Consider the following 26952-nt stretch of genomic DNA (forward strand, 5'->3'; position numbering starts at 1 on the left):
GGCAAATTCAAAGGATTTCAGTGTTATTCACCTGCATGCATGCATACCCATGCATCCGCTCAGCTTAAATCTATTTTAAAAATATCAACTGTGTGGTTCTGGCAGAAAAAAATGGTGTGCTTTTCCCTTTATCTCATGTAATTGCTGCAAGTATATATGCAGCAGAAGTTGGGAAAACATCCTTCAATCTTTTAAAGTATGTCAGTGTTCTATTTTGTGTATATGAGGAGTGCATGTTAATTCCAGTATTAAAAGAACTGACATACAAGCTGATTTTTCTGCAATGTCTGGACTAAACTGCAGATAGAATCTTTCCTTAAACAAGCAGTGAGAAGTTTAGCATTTGGCACCAGCTTGAGCTAGTATTGCCATAGATGGGAACATTTTCATAGATTCCAGTATTGTTGTTTATTGTAAACAATGATCTTGTAAACAGATGGCCAAGGGCACAGCATTTAAAAAACCTCATTGCCTTCAGTGACTTCTCTCCACAGGCATATGTACCCCTGCCCAAATTAGATTACAGAACCTGTTCTAAACCTTAAAATTTGCTAAATTAAAATCCATACCTACTCTACAAGAGATACAATGGCAGAAAAGCAAGTCATAAATCTTTGTATTGAATACAAAAATATGACTCTTCTGCTCTAATTACCTGATTTGCACCATAATAAAATATTGTTGTAGTAATTACATGAGAAAAGTACTACTGAGAAGTTATTCTCTTACTAGCTACATTATATCACAACCTCTAGACCGAAAATTTATTTCTGACTTCTGCTTCAGTTCTATTGTTTATCTCAAACAGTCGAGCAAAACTGATCCCTGATACTGTATTGCAGGAACTGAAGTATCCTGGAAAAGAAATGGCATGATCTTGATAAACACATTAATAAAACCAGAGACTTTACATTGGTAATGAAAGGTCTGACCAAAGTTCTGCAAAGGATGAATACAGGCTGAGGACCATTTAACCTTTCCAGAAAATTTTTACAGGATTTGGCAATGGTCCAATACTCTTGTGTGTATGTCCCTGTTCTCGCTTTCTTTGTTCCATCAAAGCAAAGCCCACATGCTTGAGAAAAAAATTTATGTTAAATCTAGGGAACTGAACCAAAAGGGTCCAAGAAGATTCATGGTTTTGGAGAACTTTATAAGCAGAGATCTAATTGTTATTATCAGTTAGGCATATAAAAGTGTAGATGTAAAAAAGGACCTTCATATCTACAATTTTAGAAAATTTCTACTCACAATTGCTTTTGTGCTTTGTGATTTTATCTTATATAGGAAGTATATACAGCAAATAAAAAAATCTACAGGATATCCCTGCAGAGCATTTGCATTTTTGAACATGAGGTGGATAAATCTTTAATGTCTGCAACAGAAATAAGATGATCTCAAACTAACCATTACATTCTATTACTCTACAAGGTACTAATAGTATTCACGGTTTTTCTCATTTTCCTAACTTTAGGTTAATTTTGTGAAGTTTTATGGGACATACTGCGACTTGTTGCAATTATGAAATAGCTAAGCTTGATGTCATTTCAGCCCAGTATTCCAGTGTAGTGTCTCCAGAGATCATTTTAAAACACTCTACAATATAATTTAAATTTTTTGTTGTATTTTAGTATCACAGGGCAGCAAATTATTCTTCTATTTGAAAGGATAACAAGGATACTAGAATTTTCTAGGAAAGCTTAGGATTTCAGGCTGCTATCACTGCTAACTGCTCATCTAAATTAATACCAACCAGGGAGTAAATATTTCTAAATCTTTACAGACTGAACAACACAAAACTCAGAATCACCACCTCAGCACAGTTTTCACAGTTGTATTCAAGACCAATAAAGAGAAAAAGCAAAAACCATGGATGTAGATCTCTGAGGGTTTATGTTCCTATTACAGTATCTATTCTTAAAAATCCCTACTTACGTAGTATAACCCAGCTCCTTCAATGGCTGAAGAAAATACCCCAGAACGCTGGCTCTGAAAATTGGTTTTGAATGTCACACAATAGCTTCATTCATAATAATAATGTGGACTATAATGCAAGCTACACTTCATGATCACAAATTAAACATAGTATGAATATTTGTGAATATCTTTAATAGCTAAACAATCATATACATACGTACATTGGTAGTATACATAACGTTTTTTAAATTTTTATACCAAATAAGCCATAAAATATGAAAAAAATAGTAAAAAATATTTTTAAAAACAGAGAGCATTTTTACATATACATACCATTAATTATTTGCATGCCAATATATCTGACTCCTAACAGAATCCTTACTTCATATTTATAAGTAAAAGCTGATTTTTTAAAAGCACTAGTTTATAGTTCGGTACAGGTTACAAAAGCTGCTTTACTCAACATTAATGGGTAAACATTAATGGGTAAACATTGTCAATAGTCTACAGATCTAAGGATAAATATTTGTAGAATCTGGACATAAGTAACAGAACTGAGATTTGGATTTGGTGTGCTTAAAATTAAAATGAAGCCAAATGCAATTACAAAAAAAAAAACTTTATTGAATGTTAGGGAAATTCAGATTTACCACTCACTCATCTGATAAAATCAGCTTCTTTCCATTCTTTCATGCCAAGGTTGGCTCTGTCTTAGTATTTATTTCATATAAAAGACTTTGTAATTTTGCACAATCTTTTCATCACACTCAATGTTCCTTTTGCTTGGAGTAGCAATTTGCTGTTTCTTTAATGCATGCTTTCCTATGTTCCAAAGCATTATCTTATTCATTAGAATATCCAGCAGCTGTACAAAGAAGAATCTATTGGTTCATCTATCAAAACCATCCTCCTACCAAAATCTGGTTTTAAGAGTTCAGGAGATATTAACATATATAATACTGGACCAATAATTTATTTCATCAGATACTCTATAAATAAGTTAATGGAAATCTGATGCTTATTCTGCACTTTACAATTTCCTTATATTTAAATGAATCAAAAGGTAGACAAAGAGTAATACTTGCAAAGTCAACACTCAAAGCCATATTGTCATCCCACAATTGCAGAAACTCTTAGGTCTTTTTTTCAACTAAATTGTCTTTTAAGTTAAACATAAGACTTTCAAAGTTTCAGAAATCTATAGAAAAATAGGGCACATGTTTTTTATTTAATTACCTGTTAGCAAAAAAATTTTAAATATTAATATAATTTAAAGAAAAGAAGCAAATTATAATCCAAAGTGTAGCTCAACACATCATATTGAATGCAAATTTTCTCCACTGATTTGTAGAAAGAGATATTAAATTATGATACAATAGATGTGATCTTATCTTCCAAAACTAGTCTTAGTTTATACCTTTTTCAGAAGTTACTTTATATTTCTGGAGTATGAAGGACCTGATCACAGATAACACATGAGGCATATGTAGACGTATCCTATATTTACCTTGCATATTCACCTGCACAATTAAGATTCTTAGGCAGATGATATCTGGACCAGAACACTGAATTTTTTTTTTTTATATAGTGTCTGCATGGGCTTGCTTGGACAAAGATAGTTTTGGCTCCCTTCCAGATTTAGAAAGTTGTAGTCTAAGATCTAAATCTTGCTGTATGGCAATCACAGAGTGTCTCCAAGAATTTCCTGTGACAGATCTTAATGAAATAATTTAAGACTCTTGGTTCTCCTCCATCTTCAAAAGACAATCCTGCCTTTGAAAGACAGAGATGGCCATCTTGCTTCTTTTAACTCCTCTCCTGTTACTGACAAGAAAAATAAACTATGACTCCAGAAATCACACAGCTTTTTTTAAAACAGAAAGTAGATGTTATTTACACACACACATGCTGCATGGCATTAAATTCATACTAATTGTTTTTCAATCATTAAAATTTTAGGCTTGGTTCTTTTCTCCTGTGAACAGATATTACAGGTTTCTACTCATCTCACAGAAATCTCTGTCCCCTGAGACTGCCTTCCAGGCTTTCAATTCTCAGTTAGTATTAGTGGAATTAGATCCATATAGTGTTAGTGAAATTAAAGCCATTGCAAAGCACTTATGAACAATTCAGCTGATAAACTGAATTATGTCAGTCTTTCACTTCACCTAAAAGCTTGATAGACAATAGCTATTTTAAGCTTGGCAGACAATAGCTCTTATGTGCTTCAGGGAATGTTTTCTCCAGAAAAAACATATTTCCTTTGGCCATTGATCCTCTGTGCTCATTGATCATCCTTGCTGAGAGTGCTGGTTGACCTATTAGCATCACACAATTTGCTTTGTTTTATTGTCATATTTTGAGCCATATTCATCCTCTTTCCAGCACTCCTGCAAAATATTTTTCTTTCCCAGCTACTGCCTGACTGAACTGATAACCCTCCAGGTGATACTTCATAGCTACTCCTCAGTGCAAAACTGCTGTAGCAAAGTGGTGACCTGAGCTGGTAAACTAGTAAATCCACATTAGCTTTCCTTACCATAAAATACTGTGAATGTGTAATGAAATTCTATCAAAATCCATTCCAGTTGTATTAATGTTGTACCATGACAGCATGGCCCAAACACGTGCAAAGGTTCAAAGCTATAAATCTAAAAGGTCTCACAGATCTGCTTTCTGCTGGGTATCTGCATCTAATATGTTCAAGTCCTACCTGCCTTGTTACACACAGCTAAATTAATCCCAAGCCAGCTTGGCCTCTAAAACTCTAAATCAGCATTTTTCTCACCAGTTGCTAAGTCATCAAGAAATATTAGGGGAAAAAAATAATTTTTCCTGTGAGGATGCAGACTCTTCTACTCTTCTAAAAGCAGTCACAGATACGTTGCCACGTGAAACTTGCTATTATTTTTTTGATTCTTGCTAACTGTTTACTACTGCAACTGAAATATACCTGCTCTCAGAGCTGTTCTCTCTTAAGGAAAGGTGTGAATGGGTAAAAAGTGTCATGCAGATATTAGTTGAACTCTTAACAGCTGCCTTTTGTAATTGAGATGGCATAAAAGCTGGTGAGGAAACTAGAAACTAGAGAAACAAAGTACAGTTTTACAGACTATCTACCTTATGAAATAATAAATCAAATATTTTAAGGAAAAAATGATCTATTAATTTATAGGATATTAGGTCCACAGACAATAAGAAGCATAGATTTATAATGAACAGAGCATGTTTGAGAAATATGACATTCTGAAAACAGATTCCAGGATTAGTAGATGAAAGAAAAGTTATATTTGACTCTTAGTACAGTATTTAACATTGTATTCTATACAACTGGAACATGTACAAAAGTTGTGGTGTGTAACATAGTATGTGTCCAAGGTGGCTTGGAAGAAAAATAACATCTCTATTTCAGGTTACAAAAATACACCTGAAGTATTATGAAAAATAATTTATCATTGAATCTCCTATGCATAGATTGTTGTTTTTTCTCTAGTTCAAATATCACTTAGTATCTTCAGTAATGATTTTTTTGTGAAATTCCTTTTTAACAGAAATTCAAGTAGAGTTGCAAACACTGGCAATGACAGACAAGTATCTCGAAAAATATGAGGAGATTATGACTGTGGAAACAGATTCAACAGAGTACTTCTGGCTTTATAGTAATATAACTACAATTTCACTGCCATCCCACAGACTTCAAAAACTTAACCATAAATCAAACCTATGGAATGGAAAAGAATAATAGAGGTGCTAACAGTAAATAATAAACTAAATCAGTAAAAAACCCAGTGTAAAAAGGCTCAAGATAAAAATGTTTTTAACTGGCAGTAAAAATTTGAATGACCACTGCATGCATCAGGCTAAAATTTGAAACTGTGCAGGAGCATTATGAACAAATGTTCAGCTTTATCATTTTTGCAGAATAACACACACCACAGAATTTTATCATGTTCCTTTCCCTAAATCCATAAATAAGAAATAACTTCATCACTTTATGTTGAATTATTTCCTCATCAACAGACAACTTATTGTCAGGACAATTATGGGATCAAAATTTAGTTTTTCAGAGAAGAGCAACAAATAGAAGGAAATGAGACAGAGAACAGCAGAAGTGTAACAAGAAGAACAAGCTCCCAAATACTACAAAGAAATACCTGAACAGTAAGCTTACAGTTAGAACTATAAAGCTGTGAAATAATCCTAGAAGAAATATGAAAACAGTATTCTTTTTCATAGTTAAAACCAGGCTGCAATGACATACTAGAAAGATTACTAATGGGAACAGCATTGAATTAACAAAAGTAAGTAATTGGTAATTATAAAACAAAATAGCTATGTATATTTTTTAAAATAATGCTAGTGTTAAATAAATGCACACACACCCACACATATATATACACACATACATACATATATATATATATATATATCCTCTTAGCAAATGAAATTATATTGTGAGAAAGTTGTACCACACATATATGGTAAGGATGATTTACTCATTTACTGCTTTAGTTTAGACATTCATCTTAAATATACCAGTATATAAAACTGCGTGGAGGCACAGTTAAGCGGTGTGACACAAAATGGCTTAAACCTATTACAGTAACTCATGAGAAGTTTTCTTCGTCTGAATAACACCAACACTTAAATGTCTGTCTCTGCCCACTGACTCTACAGAATTTCAAGCACCTTGACAGCCCAAGTCAGTGATTCTGATTCTCTACATTATGTGGGAAGCTGATGTTTTGGTCTAAAGGTTTTGGTCTAGATGAGTTCCTTCAGAAAAGATACACAACAGCATCTTGTTCTGAAGTTAGATTCTTAAAAGAAAAGAAGATGCTAATTTTGTCCTTAAAAGAATAGTTGGACAATTGACTTGTTTAAGTCCCTCTCTTAAAATACAATAAATGTCTGAATTACTGAACAAGCTGTATTTCTTAGGGCGTGATTGCACAAATGACACTGAACCTGTCAACTAACTGTTATTTGCCTCCAATAAGGACCATCTTCCAGCATCTAAACAAATTGGTTAAGGATCTGTTTTCAGTGAACTCATGATTAAATGTACTTGACTTCAAAATTTAAAACACATACAAGGCTTCATTATGAATCATCAGTATGTATAAATGTATAAAATAATACATTTCTGTGAACAACTTATTTTGACTGTTTGAATTTTTTCATAGTGAAATTTCAGGTAGCAAACTACTTCTGGATAAAAATCACCACAGAAGTAGAAGTTTTCAGAATTTTAAGGTATTAACATTAAAGATCCATGCCATCCACTTCTATAATCTTTATGTTCTTGCCAATGGTACCAAAAAACACCAAAAACCTACAAGACTGTCTGAAAAATATCTGAAGAATGAAATGTAAAAGGAACAGGGCTATAACCATCTTCACTTCATTAAATTCCCTCACATTATGTATGCTAACAAAACATGACCCATAGACAAATCCTAGCCTCTTTTATTTCCCACTTTCAGGTTAATGAAATAATGAGGTATGATCAGAACTTCAGAATTTTTTGAGTAGATTAAAAAGAATAAAGAACTGTTAAGGTGGTGAATGGAGCAAAAGAAGCTTTTGACATTTACATTGAAATAATACTCTACAGAAAAATAGAGTTTTAAATGATGCACTATATTTCTGTCTATTCATTATAAAAATGTAAACCATCAGAACAGGTCACTATATCTCTACAACTGATCCCAAAAGGTGTCAGTTTTTGAAAATGCATTTTTCTTGAGAGATTACTTACTCTAAAAAACTGGTGATGTAATCCCGACTGCAAGCTGACCAGGAGAAAGGATTGGTGTTTGCTGTAATATGAGCTGCCATTAGCTTTGCTGCTTCATGACCTTTGGTCCCACAAGAATTTCCAATTCCATCATGATTCATACCAAAACTGCTCAAAAGAGTAGGAGAGAAACAGCCCATTACTTTTCTAAGGCATCATATATCACTTAAAACATAATATCACCTTTACAGCAATCATGTTGGACCAAAAAGAACACAGTGCAGAACTCCTAAGTAGAGAGTCAGTTAAGTTCTGATTAATTTATTCAGATCTCATAATACAGCACAATAACATAACTGTCTTCCCTTCTATGGAATTTTGGAATAATTGTATTTGTTTTCTAAAGCTTTTAAAAAAAACATAACAGTATTCTTGCAAGACAAATATAGACCACTCAAGCCTTTATTTGGTATGGTATGTGGATATGGAATATTTATTATAGCTTATTAATATTTATTTATTATTTGTTATTTATCTATTATTTATTATAGACTCTTGGATTAGTAAAAAAGGACTAAGATTAGGTACTGTTGCTGTAACAATACACTATATATAGGCATGGTGCAACCAATGATAATTCAAGTAGAACATAGGTTTTGCAATTCCTAGGACCATCCTGTACGCACACTCTCTCTGCATCTACCCACAGAGAGACCTGGAGCCCTCCTGCTAGAGCTTTGCTTTGTCAAAGAATGTCAAAATAAATACAATTAAAAATCAGCAGAAAACAAGAAACTTCTGGATGGAACTTGGCCAAAAGAGATTTTGGAAAAGGAAAGAAATTAACTTTCAAGAAAGATGATATGACCTTAGTAAAAAAAATCCTAAAGAATTCTTATTCTTATTGTTATAAAATAATCCTTATTCTTATTATTATAAAACTCCATGTTCTTAGTCCTTGATCAATTTTCATTCAATCACTTGGGGAGAAAAGTTTGTTCCTTCATTTCTTATTTTTTTAAATATTAAGCTTTGGTCAAATTTACTCCTTCTCGAAAGGCTTACGAAATCAGAGGGGCAGATAGTGAGAGACACAGGAACCTCCCTGCTAATGAAACAGAAGTAATTAAAACAATGCCAGAACTAAGATTCTGAACTCCCAGAATCATACAGAGAAGTCTGTCTTTGGAGTGAGTCTTCTGTATGCTAAAAGGACTGACTCTCTGATTTCTTCCTCATCGTTCAGGAAAACAAATGTATTGAGGCACTCAGTTTTGATTTTCTGTAATATTTAGGACTGGCGCTAGAACATGCAAAAAGTAGTAGAAAAGAAACTGACCTTTTATCAGCTGACCACTTAATACCACTTAATATCAGTTCATGCCACTTTTTTCACTGAAATCAGTGCAGTTGTTTTATATTAATCTGAACATATTGCTCCAAAATGTGGTATAGTACCACAAGATTTTAATGTTACCCTGAATTTCAATACACTATTTCACCTCTTCAGATGATCATAAGAACCTACAAGTGAAAGGTGCTGGCAACCTTTCCTTCCAGAAAAAAAAGAACATCAGTGAACGATGGATGATTCCTACAGGATCAGGAAGGATTTCATCATCAAAAATGCATGGCTGCCCTGCCTATGGAATACATATGTCCCTATGGTATACATATTCTACAGCAATGCCTACATGTGTCTGGTTCAGTTTGTGGTACCTCACAAATGCAGAAGCCATATACTGTATTATATACTGGAAAGGTCTAACTGACACCTTGGACTATTATATAAGCAAATAAAGGATGTCCTTTGTTTATAAAAAATACAGCTTTAATCAACTCATCTGAGTAATGTATGTAATGCATTGAAACTTTCAGAGCAGTGTTGATTCCTATGCTCTTATCAATACCTATTCATATTAGGAGAGGAAAGAACTTAGATGTCCTGTGCAACAAACTGAACTAGAATTTTACGATTAAAAACGTGCTTTATTTACCTGTTCTCTGCGGCAATTATTTCCTAGAATTTGGGGTACTTCAGAAACATTCCTTTTTCTGAAAACAGAAAACTTTATTTTTTAATAATCTCCATAAATTATTCCTTTATAGAAATGAGTTGGATGATTCTTGTATTCAGTTTATCTTTAGTTAGTGTATTCCATTTGTTTAAAAACTTAAAGACTTCAGTTCTCTGGAAATGAAATTTTTATCTTCTGGATGCATAAGTGAAAAAACAAATTTCATGGTTTCAATAACCTTCCTTCTATCTGCTCTCCTGTGAAAAAGACAATATTGGTAACAGTGGCAGTGATATGCCTGATAAAAAGCGTGTCTGTGAATGGAAGTCATAATTTCTGACACAAATGGGAACTCAATCAATGCTTTTCCACGATCTAATGGTATGCTTTATAAAATATTCCTTCTCCTAAATCATCTATCCCTTTCCTAGAAAGCTTTTCTACTTGTCCTTGCTTTTGAATTTAAGAGGAATGTGATCATGAGGTGCAGGTAACTTTTTCTGATGTTTGCAGAAGGGTTTTACAACTAATGTCTTAATTTCCAAAGATGGTAATGGCAGCATGCCAGTACAGTCCAGTAACTTGCCCTCCTGTGGGCAGGATTGCAGATGGAAACACATTTCTGACCAAATTGCCGTTTTTATTTCCAACAGAACAAGCTGGTCATATTTGGCCATCATTACATTGAAACTAGGTCTTTACAAAAGCATGCTTGCAATTGGATTGGCACAGAAATGTAGGGAAGAAAGTAAAGAACATAAAATATTCTTTGTGGAGCCACCGTTATAATTTGCCTACCTTTTTCAATTTCACTAAACGTACACAGACTTCTTCCTTTCATTGGCTTAAAAAGTCTGTCTAAAACTACCAGTATAACTTTGTCTTTAGAGGAACAGTCAGATGGATGAGCAGAGACTGAAATCTCAACTGACACAGGAGTTATTTTGTGAAGTTATCTTTCCACCTGCCATCTCAAGGAAGGATGTTTAAAGCAGCAACTCTTGCATTTTCATGCATTATGGCTCCTCATTTCCCAAGAGAGCACTTACTTTACATTAAAGGATTGTGCAAAGTAGGAACACTTAAGAAGTTTAAAATTATAACTGAAACTCTCCTGCAAATTATCTCTAGTCTGTATGTTTCTTAAAAAAATCTAAAGCAGAACATCCTAGTCGCGCTCACTGCCTTGTTTCACTTACTAACATCTGTAACTGGATAGTTTTTTTTCCCTTTGGAAATCTGCTTTTCATTATATCTGAAAAAATTATCTGAGGGAATTATTTGCAATACTCATCCAACTTGCAATCCAACCCCAAAAATCACAAGGGAGATAACTAGTGTCATCTGTATTGAATAAAAGGGCAATAGATAAGCAGAGACCCTGGAGTATAAGCAGAGGGAAGGATGTGAATATAAACTTCTTGTCTACCCTTCCTTTATCTTGCAAAAAAAACAGCATGGCAGGTAGGTCCCTACAGTTTCATTGGCTTACTAATATTTTTGGTAGTTCTAAACAATGATGGTTATGACTGCCAAAACACTTATTGCTGATTCATATGAAATTACAGCAGTCATTTTTGTGAGACAGTCAGAATGCTTCTGTCCTTATGTATTACCCAGACACTTTGGATTCAGAGAAGACAGATCCACACCAATCTGAATGCATCCCCATACTCTTCACTGACATTTATTTTATATACCATGTACTTTATTAGCCCTGAAGTTTTCTTAGAAGTAGTACTCAGGTGAAATGCTGTTTTTCAATCAATTATCTCTTCTATCTAGCTGAAGTACTTATTATCTTCATATCAAATGAGATCTTCATTATCTTCAAAAGGTATCTTTGTATATTCCTAGCTTTCTTAGGGTTTAGGGGATTCAGAAAAGCACAGACTGTTTCATTTCTCTAAATACAATAGAGACTGTTCGGCTTCTTACCAATTAATGAGATATATGAATTTGACCCATTTTTTTTAAAGCAATGTCTTTTATGTTGCTCTGCCACTTAACAGCATTAGGAAGAAGAGTACCAAAGACAGAATTGTGAGTCAGGTGAGGAAAAAAAGTTACAGGAACACAAAAGAAATACTGTGAAGTCAAGCACTGCATCTTCTTGTCCATTATCTGAAGCTGATTTACAGCTCCTCACAATAAAGAATTGCCACCCTATCTTCCTAAGAGAAAGAAAAGCCACCTTAAGAGGTTTAATGACACTAATTATTTGTTCTAGGAGATGCAAAGTGTGAAATGGGCTATTTTCAAGTGAGTATCTTGACCCTAGGTACATTGCAAGTATTTCCTCCAATGTCTCACACTGACCTAACATTTATGGAGATTGATGTAAAGGGTAGGGAGGCATCATAAAGTGTATCAGTGAAGAATGCTTTAAAAGTTTCTAATAGTAAATCTCTGCCACAGTATGGGCATGCTGGTACAAGTATTCTTGTATTTGACGGAAGACCTAAATAGTGAATCATAATTTGCTTGGAGAAATTGAATTTATTATATTAGAGACAAAAAAATTCATAAAACTTGTATTAATTTTCCACTGTATTGTACTTATTCTCATAATGGTTTAAAAAGTGTAATTTAAATCTGCGTATGTATTTCATATAGCTTAGAATGTCTATTTAAGGCCTACACTGAAAAATTAGAATGTTAGCTTCCCTACATCTGTAAATATAGGCGTGGCTTCAAATACACTTTTCTTAATGTAAGTAGAAAATACACAAGGGAAGAAAGGGAAAACGACCATGTTTCAACATTATTTTGTTCAGCAAAAAGCGGGTGAATCTGAACATAAGCTACTATTAAAGAATAGTAGAAATGTTTTTCCCTACAATATCAGAGATATGAGCCGCTTGGACAAAGTACAATTTCTATGTGGACATACATGGTAATTTTATTAATTATTCTTGTGTCTTCTAGGACTGAATTATTTGTCAGTTGTTATGAGGTTATGGTAAATGTTGGACACATTACAATCATCAGATTTTATGTTTCCTTAATAACAAAAATAAGCACTTTTTCTTTACTTTTGTAATTATTTCCCCCATACTGTCTCTTAAAAGAGAATTCTCCTCTTTCTACGTAGCCCTCCATATAATTTTAGCCAATGTTATAAAAGTATTGGTTGTATATACATAACAGCATGAAAACTAAAATTTACCATTAAATGACATTACAAATGAAGGGGAAAATAATCAAAAAGTATTGTCTTAAAAAATCAATTTATTTAATTTTAGGATTCCAAACATTGATAGCATGCATTGAAAGTACCTAACATTGCATATTCCTCAAGGGAGGAATCAAGGTTAATGAGCTACTTCACTTTCTATTTCCATGTCTTAAATGGATTTCAAACTTAACTACGGATTTACTGCATTTGGACATCATTCTGCAGTTTGGAGTATCCCTAATGCTTTATTTTGAAGTAATGCAGAATTTTAAACTTGGGTGAAACATATTAGCTCCCTGAAAGCTTAGAAAAAAAAAAATCAATAACAGGAGCTTTATAAAAAGCATATCTACCATGAAATTCAACATTTTAGCACACTTCTATCCTAATCATTCCTATTTACTTCCTAAATGTGGTTCTTCTCTCAGTTATGGATGAAGACCAAACACCACAACAAAATCAATTTTTATAAATGAGTGTCATTTAGTATTAAATAACATATGAGGCTCTTAAAAGCATAGCAATTTCTAAATTATTAAAAACCAATGCATTTTATTCACAGAATCACAGAATCAAGGAATAATGAGGTTGGAAGAGACCTCTAATATTGTCAAGTCCAACCTATGCCCTAAGACCTCAACTAGACTATAGCACCGAGCGCCATGTCCAGTCTTTTTTTTAAACACATCCAGAGATGGTGATTCCACCACCTCCCTGGGAAGGCAGTTCCAATACTTTATTATTCTTTCGGTGAAATTTTTTTTCCTAATGTCCAACCTATACCTTCCTTGATGTAGCTTGAGACTGTGTCCTCTTGTTCTGTCAGTTGCTACCCCATGGAAGAGACCGACCCCCACCTGTCTAGAGCCTCCTTTCAGGAAGTTGTAGAGAGTGATACGGTCACCTCTAAGCCTCCTCTTCTCCAGGCTAAACAACCCCAGCTCCCTCAAACATTCCTCACAGGGTTTGTGTTCCAAGCCCCTCACCAGCCTCATTGCCTCCTCTGGACATGCTCAAGCATCTCAACATCCTTCCTAAACTGAGGGGCCAGAACTGGACACAGCACTCAAGATGCAGTCTCACCATCACCTTCAGAAACCTGAAAGTTCAGAAACCGCAACTTTGTTATAGGGAAATTACAGACTTCTGCAGGACTGTTACAAAAACAGCAGAGCACAAACTTGTCCTAGATTACATTGCCATAGCTTCATAGCCTTCATGGTACAACAGTAACATCAAGAAGGGTTTATATGCTACACAAAGCCTATAGTGCAAATGCATCAGGTCTTTAGACTGTAGGTCAAAGTGTAAAGTATTGGCTCCAATCAGGAAGCAAACTTCTGAACTCAGATGTCCTTTGGAAATTCAAGATGCCCTGAAGATTATAATAACCTTCCATTTCATCCCCATTTATTCTTATTGCACTTTTGTTAAGACCTGTGAAGTGCTACAATGTTCAGTTTCCTTGAAAAATGCTTTGATGTTAGAAAAATTATTTTAGTATTGCAAATTCTGAACTTCAAATAATATTTCAGGTATGTAGAGAAAGACATTTTTTTCATATTTTAAATATAAACATGTCATGCAACTGGGGGGTTTTCTCATTTGCTTATGACATTTTATTTTATATGCATGTCACTAAAACTGAAGTCCCAAAGAAAACTTTTTAAAACCTGCAATATTATGAAAGCAGGCATAAAACATTGTTCCTTTAGCAAAAAAAAAAACAGAGCAAGGAATGGACGGTGGGGAGTGAGAGAGTTAGAAATAATTATCTATGCTCTTATGTGGCTTGTGGACTCATTTTGGTTAAGGTTTTTGTTGGTTTTGTTTTGTTGGGGTTTTTGTTCCTGTGATTGGTTTGGTTTCATTTTGTTTAATTTCTTTTTTTGGGGGGGGTTTAGTTTGGACTTGGTTTGGGATTTTTAAACTAAAAAAGATAATTAAACTGTCCCTAAAAATTCACACCATCAATTCCAGAACTCCTAGACATCTAGCAGAAATAACTTTAATGTTTTATGTTTGCTGTTGAGGTATTCATACACTGTAGATTTGAGAGAGACTGCTGTAGTTAAAGATAGAAAACATCATCATCTGATACAAAACAATGATGCCTGCATCAACCAGAGAGGTGACAGGAGGTGATGTTAGTACAATTCATTCTAGTTGTATTTCAACTAGTTTTGAAAAAGCTATTGTAAAGTTTAGTGTATGTGTCTCTATTACCTCAGACCGGAATATTTTCTTTCTAGCTGTACAAAAAAGACATTCCTTGACAAGTACTTCTAGAAAACCTCTCACTAAAACTCAAGTCCTGTAATGCAGCTGAGGTTTGACTGATTGTAATGAGTTGACCCTGGCTGAATGCCAGGTGCCTGCCCCTCTCTTCCTGAGTTAGACAAAACAGAGAAAATATCAGGAAAGGTCCATGGGTTGAAACAGGGACAGGAAAAGACTACTCACCAATATACCATTATGGGCAAAATAGATTCAACTTGCTGAATTCAGCTTAGTTTTATTACCAATCAAATCACAGTAGGAGTATGAAAAATAAAAATTAAATCTTAAAACCATTTTCTCCCCATCAATCCATTCTTCCCAGGCCCAAATTTACTCCTGAATGAAGAATGGGGGTTACATTCATTACACATCACTGCTGCTCCTTTTGCCTCACACTGCTCTCTTCCCCAGCATGGAGTCCCACCCACCCACTGCAGACAGCTCTCTATTAAATTCTTTAACATGAAGCCTTCCCATGGGCTGCAGTCCCTCATGAACTGCTCCAGTGTGGGTCTTGTCCCTCAGGCACAGCCAGCTCCTGTGTGGATCCTCCATGGGGTCACAGGTCCTACCAGGAAATCTTCTCCAGCACAGGCCTCCCAGAGTCACAGCCTCCCTTCAGGCATCTGCCTGCTCCAACATGTTCTCCATGGGCTGCAGGTGGATCTCTGCTTCCCTGTGCTCCTCCATGGGCCATAGGGGTACAGCTGCCTTACCATGGTCTGCACCACAGGCTGCAGAGGAACCTCAGCTCCAGTGCCTTCTCACTGACCTTGGTGTCTGCAGAGTTGTTTACCTCATGTATTCTCACTCATCTTTTCTGGCTGCTGTCCTATAGCAATTTTTCTGCCCCTTTTCTGAAATGTGTTATCCCAGAAGCCCTACCACTGTCACTTATGGACCCACCATCCTACCACTGTCACTCCATCCTGAAACCTCCTGCCATTGTCTCTGTGGGACATGGAGGAAGCTTCTGGCAGCTTCCCACAAAAGACATCCTTCCCACCTGCCTGCCACTAAAACCTGGGCATGCAAACCCAGTGCACTGCTCAAACATGAAGCTCACTGGTCACTGAAGAATGAGGTGACCAAGAATGAGACAAGCAAGCATCTCCTGAAAGTACCACAAGAGTTTAGCCACTAATCTTACCTACCACCTTGTTTCTTACAGCCCTCAATTGTTGTCTGTCATTAGCAAATTATTTTCTTACTCCAAGTCCTATGGGCAACTTTCTGTCCTAAGCCTAGTGCACTTTCCTCATATTTTGACATTTCCTTTTTTTTATTCTATTTATTCTTTCTCACTCTGTTTTTCACTTTCAAAATCTCAGCCAACTCATCCACAAAACTGCAACAATGAATACCTTTCTTTTACCACTATACCTCTTTCAGTGGAATCTGGAATTCCTTACCAGTTTAAGTAAGCATGCTTTACAGCACGCACAGGACAAGCTAGACATTTTAGAATGTACCCAAATATAAAAGCATAGAGCAGAAAGCCACTTAACTCAGCTGGCTGAGGAATAGAAAATGTGACTGGATCTTACATCATTCAACTTGTCTGGGATAAAAGCATGATCATGCCTGCAAAGGGTTCCTCTCTTCAAAAAGAGAAAAAGTCAAACTTTGACAATTTAGGGGATACACGCTCAAGTCTCACTCCTGGTACAAGAAGTTACTGTTTGTGATTTTTGCTTACCAGAAATCTTAAGCATCTTTGGTGTGAAATATATAATAGTAGGAAAGCAGACATTCTGTATGTCAAACATTAAAATTCAGTTTTCTAGAGAAATTATTCTGAAGTCTAAAGGGCCAACTCTAATACTCTAATTTTATCTAATTCACAGAAGTACTAAGAGTAATACAGGATGTTCTCTGAATCATGGTCTGGAGAAACAATCACAAAACATTAATTTCTCAATTGTTTATGCCCTCAAGGAAGAAACAAACACTGTGTACCACCATTTTCAATAAAAACAGCCGGTTATGAGCCTGAACTGCACAAAACTGAAGAGTAAGAAAACTAGGTTATATACATAAAAAATCTACAAGTGGTAAGGAATGGCAGCCAGAATTAAAAAAAAAAACAAAAAAAACCAAAAAAAAACAACTGTAACAACTTAACAGAAAGTATAACTGACTATTACAATCAGACTACCAGTTCCTTTAAGGTTTCAAGAAGTGTTTTTCTGGTATTCTTCCTGGAGTACATGGCACAGGATTGTGTCCAAACAGTTCTTGAATATCTGCAGTGAGGGAGAATCTACAACCTCTCTGGGAAACCTGTTCTGGTGCATGGTCACCTGCACAGTAAAGAACTTCTTCCTCATGTCCAGGTGGAACTCCCTGGGCATCAGTTTATGCCTCTTGTTTCATTGCCTCTTCTTCCATTGACTGATGGATCCAGGCTCTTCTTAGAGATGCTGAGTCATAGGACAGAAACTGATGCCCAGGAAGTTCTACCTGGGCACAAGGAAGAATTTCTTTACTGTGCAGGTGACTGAGCACTGAAACAGATCACCCAGAGATGTTGTGAATATCTCCCTAACTGGAGATATTCAAGAACGAATCTGGATACCACCTGTGCCATGTGCTCTAGGATGACGCTATTTGATCAGGGAAATTGAACCAGATGACCCACTCTGGTCCCTTCCATCCCCATCCATTCTGTGATTTTGTGTAATTGGTCTTTTGTTGTATGTTACATATTTGATGTAGATATGGCCCTTAAATGCTTCTGTTTTTCACTTAACAATGAAGTCAATTTTCTATTCTAAGTGTGAAAAGAGGTACAGCCAAAGAAAAATGTTTACAAGGCTGTCAGAAACAATTATTTTATTCACATATGCAAATAATGTCTAGTAGCTACTGAATACTAGGAGATTGAGAGGAAATAACTTTGACTCTTGTAGAGGTATTCAGTCATTGCGTGGGTAGAATGACAGGTGATGTTGTGGCTACCACAAAACATAAATCTTGAAGATTTTTTTATCAAAAAAACTTGTATAAAAGCTAAAGGAATATTACTTCTGCATCTTATCAAATCAGCATTTGACATATCATGCCATCTCAAGAATTAGCTGAAAGCCTCAAAGAGCTGAGATTTTTGAATTTTAAAATACCTTATATATAAGAAGCCAAAAGATAATACAATACACAGAAAACAACAATAAAAACATTCCTATGATGACAGGATAGATGAACAGGACAAGGAGTCAAAAAAGTAAAACACAAGAAGTTCCACTCAAAATGGTCCCTTCCAACCCTAGTAATTCTGTGATTCTATGAAGGGAAGGGAAGGGAAGGGAAGGGAAGGGAAGGGAAGGGAAGGGAAGGGAAGGGAAGGGAAGGGAAGGGAAGGGAAGGGAAGGGAAGGGAAGGGAAGGGAAGGGAAGGGAAGGGAAGGGAAGGGAAGGGAAGGGAAGGGAAGGGAAGGGAAGGGAAGGGAAGGGAAGGGAAGGGAAGGGAAGGGAAGGGAAGGGAAGGGAAGGGAAGGGAAGGGAAGGGAAGGGAAGGGAAGGGAAGGGAAGGGAAGGGAAATGTGTAGGGACTTTTTAATACATAATATAAATGCGAGCAGAGTTGCCTGGTGATTATCTAATATGATAGGTAGGCTAAAAATAACTGTTTATTTCAACTCCTTTTTTTGATCAGCAGATTGCTAGCTTTCATTTCAGTCCACACTGGAATTTTAACAGTTCCATGAGCTATTGGGTAGAAAAGCATGTCATCCATAACTCTGTATTGGTCAACCCATGTACATAAAAAAGAAAACCTCTTGATAAAAGGTGTCCAGTCTTTTTAGAATCATCACATTGTACTGAGTGCTGTCTTTTGATGGAAATCCTTAAATATTTCCAGACCATACACTACTCAGATTTTATCAATGTCATAGCAACATACTCTATATGCTAATACTTTAAACGTAACAAGTGATGCTGATTACTCTATGCTGGTTTTATACAAATCATGCTTGAGTGAAAGAGGACTTAAAGCATATGAATATTGACATCAGAATCAATGTTTCAATGATAGTAGGTTGAATTATATTAAAGACAAAATAAAAAGAGCAAAAAAAATTTTACCTTTTAACCACTTCTTTTTCCTAAAGAAAGGCAGAAAAAAGTAATGGGGGAGAAAATATTTTCAAAGCCAAATATTTAAAAATATGAAACAGAGTAGGAAGGTTGTGAGTCAAGTCTCAGAAGGACAGATTTAACTGGAATCTGAAATCAAAGAGTATACAATGAGTCTTCAGTTCTAAATTTAAAGTCCCTGGTAATACATACTAAATAAAATATAATGCCACTTATGAATGCCATATACAGAAACATGGAACATCAGAATAGAGATGATGCAGGAAAAAACTTATATCAATTATTAACTAATATTAAAAATGTGGTAAATTGAAATTTATTCTTATTTTAAACTCACTCACTTGTGACCAATCTCATGTGCAATGGTAAAAGCTGAACCTAGGCCAATATCTTCATTAATGCTGCAGCTCCTTTCAGGCTCACACATTCCAGCCACAGAGGCCAAGCCTGAATAAACAGAAGGAGACACAAAGGATCATGCCAAGGTGTTTCAGTCTTAAAAGCCCTAGTTATAAATGCCTGGATTCTTTTTAATAACTTCTATGCACAGAAGGAGCAGTTGGCAAAAGGTTAACTTTCTAGTCATTTGCAAAATCACTGGGGGGAATTTCACTTTGCCGGCTAGACATTAATATTTTTTGAACTGCAGTCAGTGCTGGAAAATGTCTAGACTAGGGGTTAGATTTATAAATTTTACTTCTGGTAACTTGGGACCACCTAGTAACTTGAGCCAGGAGAGGGAATTCAAGAAAGCATTTCTATTTTAACATTCTTGTGCCTGAAGAAAGCAAAATGTATCCACATTATTTTTCTAAAGAAATCTGTTTAAGTTTAGTGGGTTCATAAAAACATACAAGCAATTTTTTTAGCTATGAGAAACCTCACATGGTACGTTAAAAAATAAAAAAAAAAAAAACCAAAACCAAATGCATCAGTGAAGAGAGAGGAGACATGTTAATAACAAGCAAGCATTTAAGCATGGAAGTCTTTTCCATTTGTCACCCATCATCTTCTGGCATGAAAATCTTATTGTGTTACAAGGGCTTTTAAAAACTTTCTTCAGAGAGAGAACACCACAGGCATTTACTGACTATGGTTCTTCTCTATCATACACATTTTTCAGCAACAAATTATTACAGAACATACTGCAGTCATAATTTAGTACCATTAGAGAAAGACTTAAACATCAGGTTTATTTAATGTATTTCTCCCCTAGAATTTCTTATCTGAAAGAAGCAGCAAACCTTTCTTTAAGGACGTTATCTGCTCAGTTAACTACATTACCAAAAATAAAAAACGAAACAGAAAAAAGAATAATTTATAAATAAACAAGTACATTCTAAACAACTACAAAAATAACAATTAAAAAAATTGAAAATTCTTAACTTTGGTTGAGAGATGAGGGGAATGGAACAGTGAGTGGGGCAGAGAGAAAGCAAACTATTTATACGAGTAGGGACTTCAAATTATTCTATTTGGACCAACAGTAAGAAAGTCATAATATAACAAGTGCTTCCTGTTGTGTCCACATTAGCAATTAATTTGAAGCTGTAGGCATGGATCAGCACAGTGAAGCACTGAAGCTGAGACTCTTCACGTATCTTTGCATGTTGGTTTGGCCATTCTGGACTAGTTGAATCCTGTAGGCTGAAAATCACTATAGGTGTGGCTCAAAGCTTCCTGAAGGGAAAAAAATATTGCAGGCGTATCATGAAAACATACCCCATGGGCAATCTTAGGTCTCCTGTAGGCACATGTAGAGTATTTGAGGGGTATGTGTTCTATGTTTTCTTCCAAATAAACCTAGTTTGGACACAGCAAAACTACTCTGATAGCCAAATTGACATGGGCAAAAGCTAACAATGTGTGTCTGGAGAGTTTGCAGTGTGGAACCTACAAAAAAAGCAATAATTAATAGTTCACCCATGCTGTTCTAATTGAAGAATTCTGAAAACAACATGGCAATACATATATATACAATTATCATGTTCCTCTGCAAAGTCCACCATATTTGAATGATAAAGTCATCTCCATCTTCAGGTCTTAAAAGTGAGGACTTGCTTCAGCACTGAAAAGAGCAGAGTAAAATAACTCCATACTATGCTTGCAGAAAGTGACAGAGATCAAGCTAAGAACTCAGTCAGTGACTCAAGACTTTAAAAGGACTTGTCCTTCACTGGAGCCACAGACACACTGCATAGACATCTGAGACCTTTTCTAAGGGGTTCCATGAAAGGTTCCCTGCCTCAGGTGTCTGAAATAGGATACAGATGTTTGCGCCACATGAAATCTTTTACTTCTGTCTCTTCCTAGAATACCAATTATTCAGGTTTCTTTTGACCTTCTGAGACCTCTCTGTGACTTTTTTTCACAGACTCCTTTATATATATGTTTAACTTTAGTTATTGGATGTCAGTGAGACTTAAGCATATCAAATGCCTTGCAAAAGAGGACTACAGGGCCTTGTCTCTTCTCCAATTCAATGTCTATAATGCACAGAAATTGTCATGGTTGTGTTGCCAAGACCCCTATAACCGTAAGTTGGAACTGATACCATATGTAACTCTTATTTTTAATTTTTTTTAATTAAACTTTTAGTTTAATAAAATATGTGCCAAATCTATCCTCTGTTACACTGGATTCAAGTGAACCAAAAATTGCCTTTATGCCAAAATCTGATAGAGTCAGAGTTAGTTACACTAATGATCTGTGTCAAAAGTATCACATAAAAATATTGAATAGTTCATGCATGAATGTATTCTCTTTCAACTTTTCTTTTTTTAACACTTGCAAAGCCACTTCTAAGGAATCATCTCTTCAGTTTCCTCACCTCCAATGTCAAATAAAATCAATTACATTTGGAAATTCATCAGTATGATTTGCCTTTAACTAAAGCATGCTGTGGGTTTTGTTTGTAGCAGGCAAAATTCTGGTACTTTTCCCCATGTAAACTACACCCCTCTGCCAAAAACATTGTACTGACTTGTGACAGACTTAAGAAAAAATTAACATAGGTTAAGGCTACCAGTAATAGTGATATACATTAATATAGGAAAGACAAAGCAAGTACAATCATGAATTCTGAATGAGAAAAATATTAATAATATTAACTAGCTGAATTAGAATTTTGTCTTTAATCACCTTCAAGAAAGAGGCTTATGAAAGGATGAAAACTGAAAAAAAAAATCTAAACAAGTGTTATGCTAATCTTTGAGTAACGTTCCTTTTATATGTTAAAGCACTATTGGAAGCAACAACCTATAGGTCATGTGTAGTTATTTGTTGTAGTAAATAACTACTGGTGATATATTTAGGTATGGGGAGAACACTAGCTCTCCATTCTTATTCTAGGGTTGACATATGCACTTCTCCATCGTCAGAGCACTGTTTTAAGTAGTTTCAATGTTACCGTATTTTCTATCACTTTGCTATTTTTTCTAAGTCTGTGAAAGGAAAAACATGAAGCTGTACTTGCAGTGTACAACCCAGCAACAGTGTAAACCTCAAAGTCAATTTCTTTTGTAATGTTTATGGGGGTGGTTTTATAACCTTCCTGAGGATTTTTACTTCTGTTTTTTAAATTAGATTATAGACAAGGGTAAATGGAAATAAACAGCAAGTTCTCTTTCGTAAGAAGTAAAACTGAGTCATCCGTTAGGTTTTATCAGTATTACAGCTGTCAGAGATGAAATACACAGCACCAGCTCACACAAACTCTCAGCAATGTATCAAAGCCAAGATCCACCTGGATTATCTTTTCTTTTTCATGTTTATAAAGCTGCAAAATTTTGGAACTACAAACTTAAAAAGATCTAATCAGTCAATAAATCAATAGCTACGTATAAAGCCAGGAAACAGCAAATATGAGCTGAAATGTCTCTTTATAATCTTACCCAGTGTTCCACAAGGCTTGTTTTTGTAAGTGCAGATATCATATCTGTTAAGAAAAAAATGTAGATAAAGTATGTCAGTGAATCAGGTTTGTAAGATACTTTGTGTATTTATCACATATCTGTATCATAGTCCAAGTTGTCAGACCGCAATCAGTTTAATTATGTGCAGCCAGCTGGTGTCGGCCTTTTCTGCACTCTGGTGTAAACCACAAGCTGCAGTACACTCACAGCCGCTGGCCTCAGGCCAGTGGGACACCTGCCAGCAAGAAAAAAATTGTTAAAGTGCATCTTTGTAATCACCAGCTCCATAAAGCAGTCTACCATTCTGTTATGAAGTTACAGCAGCATGGCTACAGACTGCTACTGATTCTTAAACCTTACATTTTACTTATTCAGCATAATTTAAAGCCTTCTATGGTCTCACACTTATCAGCTAAGTCATACTACTTAGACTTTGGTTCTAGTTAAAAAAACATTTTTTAAGAATTTTTTGTAACATTTTTTAAAAGATCTTATGATCTTACATTATAGTGCCCTTCTCATTATCCTTCCATAATTATAGTGTACCTTAGGAATATGTGCTAACCTAAAATGAAAACCATTTCTACAAAAAGCTAAAATATTTCTTTAAAGGAAAAATTTTGCCATTGTAGATATAATCTTTCAAACACAGAAGATAATGAGGTTTTGTGTAGTTAATATGCAAATATTTGGCACTAGCAATGAAATTAAAATGTTTTCTGTGGCATAGCTTTTAAAATAGCATGGTGGCCATACAGCAGTCAATTCATTAATTACACCTTCATATTTTGAATATGCCATCCTATAATATAGATAGTGATAAAACTACACTCCCACAATGCTATTTATTTTCAAGAATTTATACATATTTCCTTGATTTCTGAAGTATACTATGCTTCAGAATAATTTCTACTCTTTAGAAAGCCAAGTGAGAAAAAATATTAAAAGATACCATCTTTATGCCTTAATCTTAAACCCAAATAGTTACTCATTCTGGGCCACCAGACATTTTATGTAAAAATACTGTAAAGACTGCTATCACATAAGAGTCTAATCACAAGATAGATACCTTTCACTGCTAAAAGAGTTATGTTCTGTCTGCAATCCAAATCCATGGACAAAATAACAAAGCTTAAAATTTGGAACAAATCCAGTAAACTCTCTGTGCATGCAGACTTCTGTGACCACATGGAATTCCTTTGATTTTTAAAGGGTACTGAGTGTGGAGCAGTTTGTGGGATTAAGCTGTAATTTTGAACTTAAATGTTCATGTGCATTAATTTCATCAAGGTGGTTCAAATGTGTACTGATTTCCTGTTTGCTGTCTGGAGGAGGTGAAGGTAACCAAGTCAGCATTCTTATAGAAAATATTCTTATAAAAAAGCTTTCCTATTTCCCTTGAAATATAACGATTGAAATGGCCCTAAGTTTCAAGATGACATGGATTCAGACTAAAAAAAAGGCTTTTTATTGAACATTTCTTGCCTTTTACATAATTAAGGAACCAAACTTCTTATTTCTGTGTTTAGGAGGGTGTTTGAACCTAATCCTATTGAAAATTTGTTCCTCAGAGAAAGTAGATGGCTCAGTCTTATTTATTGAGGAAAACCCTAACTAAATTCCTTAGAACAAAGCTGAAAACTGAATGGAAAAAAGTCTCTGAAATACACATGTCTTTTGCTTTTTAATATCCAATGGCAGGTAAGGAAAAACAATTAAAGACATACATCCTTAGATAAAATGGATGTTTGAAAATAAAGCCAATTCCACTCAAGTAAAATGTTGTCACTGACTTCAGCAGAGTTAAAAACTTTCCTGATGGTCTGAATCAAATTATTGTCCTACAGGAATGATTCTGAAGTTACTCCTCACCTAAGGTTCAGTTTCACGAAGAACTGTGACAGGAAAGAATTATATTAATTAAGTCCCTTGCTTCTGTTATATTTTTGAAAAACAAAGACTACAGTATTCTTCAGTTTCTGCTGGGAAGTGTGTGTTCTTCTTCATGCATAACCTAACATTTTTAAGAAAATATGATGGCAATGAAACTTAAATTAGATAATAAAACTAAGGAAAAGATAACTTTATTTTTCAATACAGCAATTATTTTTGCAAGAACATACTTGGGTAGTAACATGTTCTAAATATGCTATCACTAAAAATTCAAATTTTATAGACAATTATTAATTTCCTGTAAGGATGTCTATACACTCTCCTAGGCCCAGGTTTATCAGGAAAATTTTTTCTGATCTTTTGAAAATATTTTCAGTCTAATAACTTACTTTATATACATCATCTTACAGCTCCATTTTTTCATCTTATTACTTTCATATGAATCGTTTCCCCTTGTGTTTTGTCTGAAAGGTCACAGCATTCTTATGAACGAAATTGCTTGCTTCCATCATTTACCTCTATATATGATTTAAAATCAGATTAACTTGTCTTTTTTTTTTTTTTGGTTTTGACACACTTCTTCAAAATTTATTTTGAACCTTCAAGGAATCCATTTAGTTCTCAGCTGTTGGGTTCCAAATGCAGAAGACTACATATGTAGTACTAGACACTAGTAAATTTAATATAAGAAACCCCTGAAAATACAAATCATCAAGACTGGCCATGAGATTAGATAGGTCTAATTGCTATGGGAAATTTAACCACAAACAAACAAAACTAAACAAAAAGCCCACATCCAAAAAAGCAGCACAAAGGTGCAGTTTGATCACCAGATGCCTAGTATATACTTCAGGAGCGAAAGAGACCCAAAAGGGAGAGTCTCAAGCCAACAATTATCTCAACCAACCATTAAAGATTATGAAAACAGTCACAATTATGACAACTGCAAAAATGTTGGTTCAATTCACTGACAGATGGTGTAGAAGGGACACCACGCAAAAGCTGAATGAAAGAACACAGTTACATAGGTAAATAACTTGGGATAAGATGGCAGCCAGACCATTTTGAGACAGCCAAGAAAAATCTGTGCCCCAAGCCAAAAAAGATCATATAACTCCTAATAAAGTGGGTGCAGTGCCCCTGAAATGTGACCACACTGGGGAAGTGGAATGGAAAAGAGGTAGGAGGGAAGATGGTTGATTACATGGCCATGCCTGCCCTGAAGAAACTAGAAGTCATTTCATGAGGCAGATGAGGAAGAGGTCTGGGACTGCTGAGCATTCCTGTGGGGCTGTTGAAGAGCTGCACAGACAGACAGGAAATGCATGATGAATGTACAATTGTCACTGACAACTCTGACTGACACATCAGCCAGAAGGAAACTGCACAGACAGACCATTTTCTGTTCAATAGGCTGGTCAAGGACTGGAGCAGCAGTACACTCCTGTCATGCCATGGATCAAACAGCAAGAGTTAGTGCACCACACAGGAACACCTTAAAAAGAAAAAATCCTAGTCTTTTTTGGCAGTATATACAGGCACCATGCTAAAATATACTTGCACACCGTATTAAAAAGTGAAAGGGATCACACTAGACACTGAAATTCTACTATCTGCATAATCAAACTGCTTTAAAACTCTTATCACCATTTTTTAAGAAACATTCCTTGCACAGATTTGGCCCATGAGAACAACTGATCTCAAAGAACTCCCACGAAAAGTTGTGGAGATGGCCATGATTATTAACAGGCAACACATACAAAACTAATCTGTTTTGGAGAAGCCATCTTAGTAGTGTGTACACAAGATCTGTGCCAGTGGTACTCAGTGCTATAAAAAAGCCACTAACAAATTTATTTCATGTATTTGTGTAGATGTAAGCTACAGACTATCTCTTCTTACAGATAGTTACAGA

General features: G+C 35.2%; 1 protein-coding gene across 9 annotated transcripts in view; it reads right to left on the bottom strand.

Annotated features, from left to right (window-relative positions):
- The window catches only part of ADAMTS6 (ADAM metallopeptidase with thrombospondin type 1 motif 6), a 149221-nt gene that overhangs the window by 63342 nt on the left and 58927 nt on the right, over window positions 1-26952 (bottom strand). For all 9 annotated transcript variants that reach the window (XR_014951592.1, XM_085567738.1, XM_085567741.1 and 6 more), the window contains 3 exons: window positions 23124-23167; window positions 19572-19677; window positions 7679-7825 (listed from right to left, as the gene is read on the bottom strand). Coding sequence is in view for 8 of the 9 variants with exons in the window: in XM_085567738.1 (XP_085423864.1) it covers window positions 7679-7825; window positions 19572-19677; window positions 23124-23167 (297 nt within the window). In the remaining variant the exon portion in view is untranslated. The remainder of the gene's footprint in view (window positions 1-7678; window positions 7826-19571; window positions 19678-23123; window positions 23168-26952) is intronic.

Source organism: Lonchura striata, chromosome Z (assembly GCF_050655825.1).
Source record: "Lonchura striata isolate lonStrDom1 chromosome Z, ASM5065582v1, whole genome shotgun sequence".
Classification (NCBI taxonomy): Eukaryota; Metazoa; Chordata; class Aves; order Passeriformes; family Estrildidae; genus Lonchura; species Lonchura striata.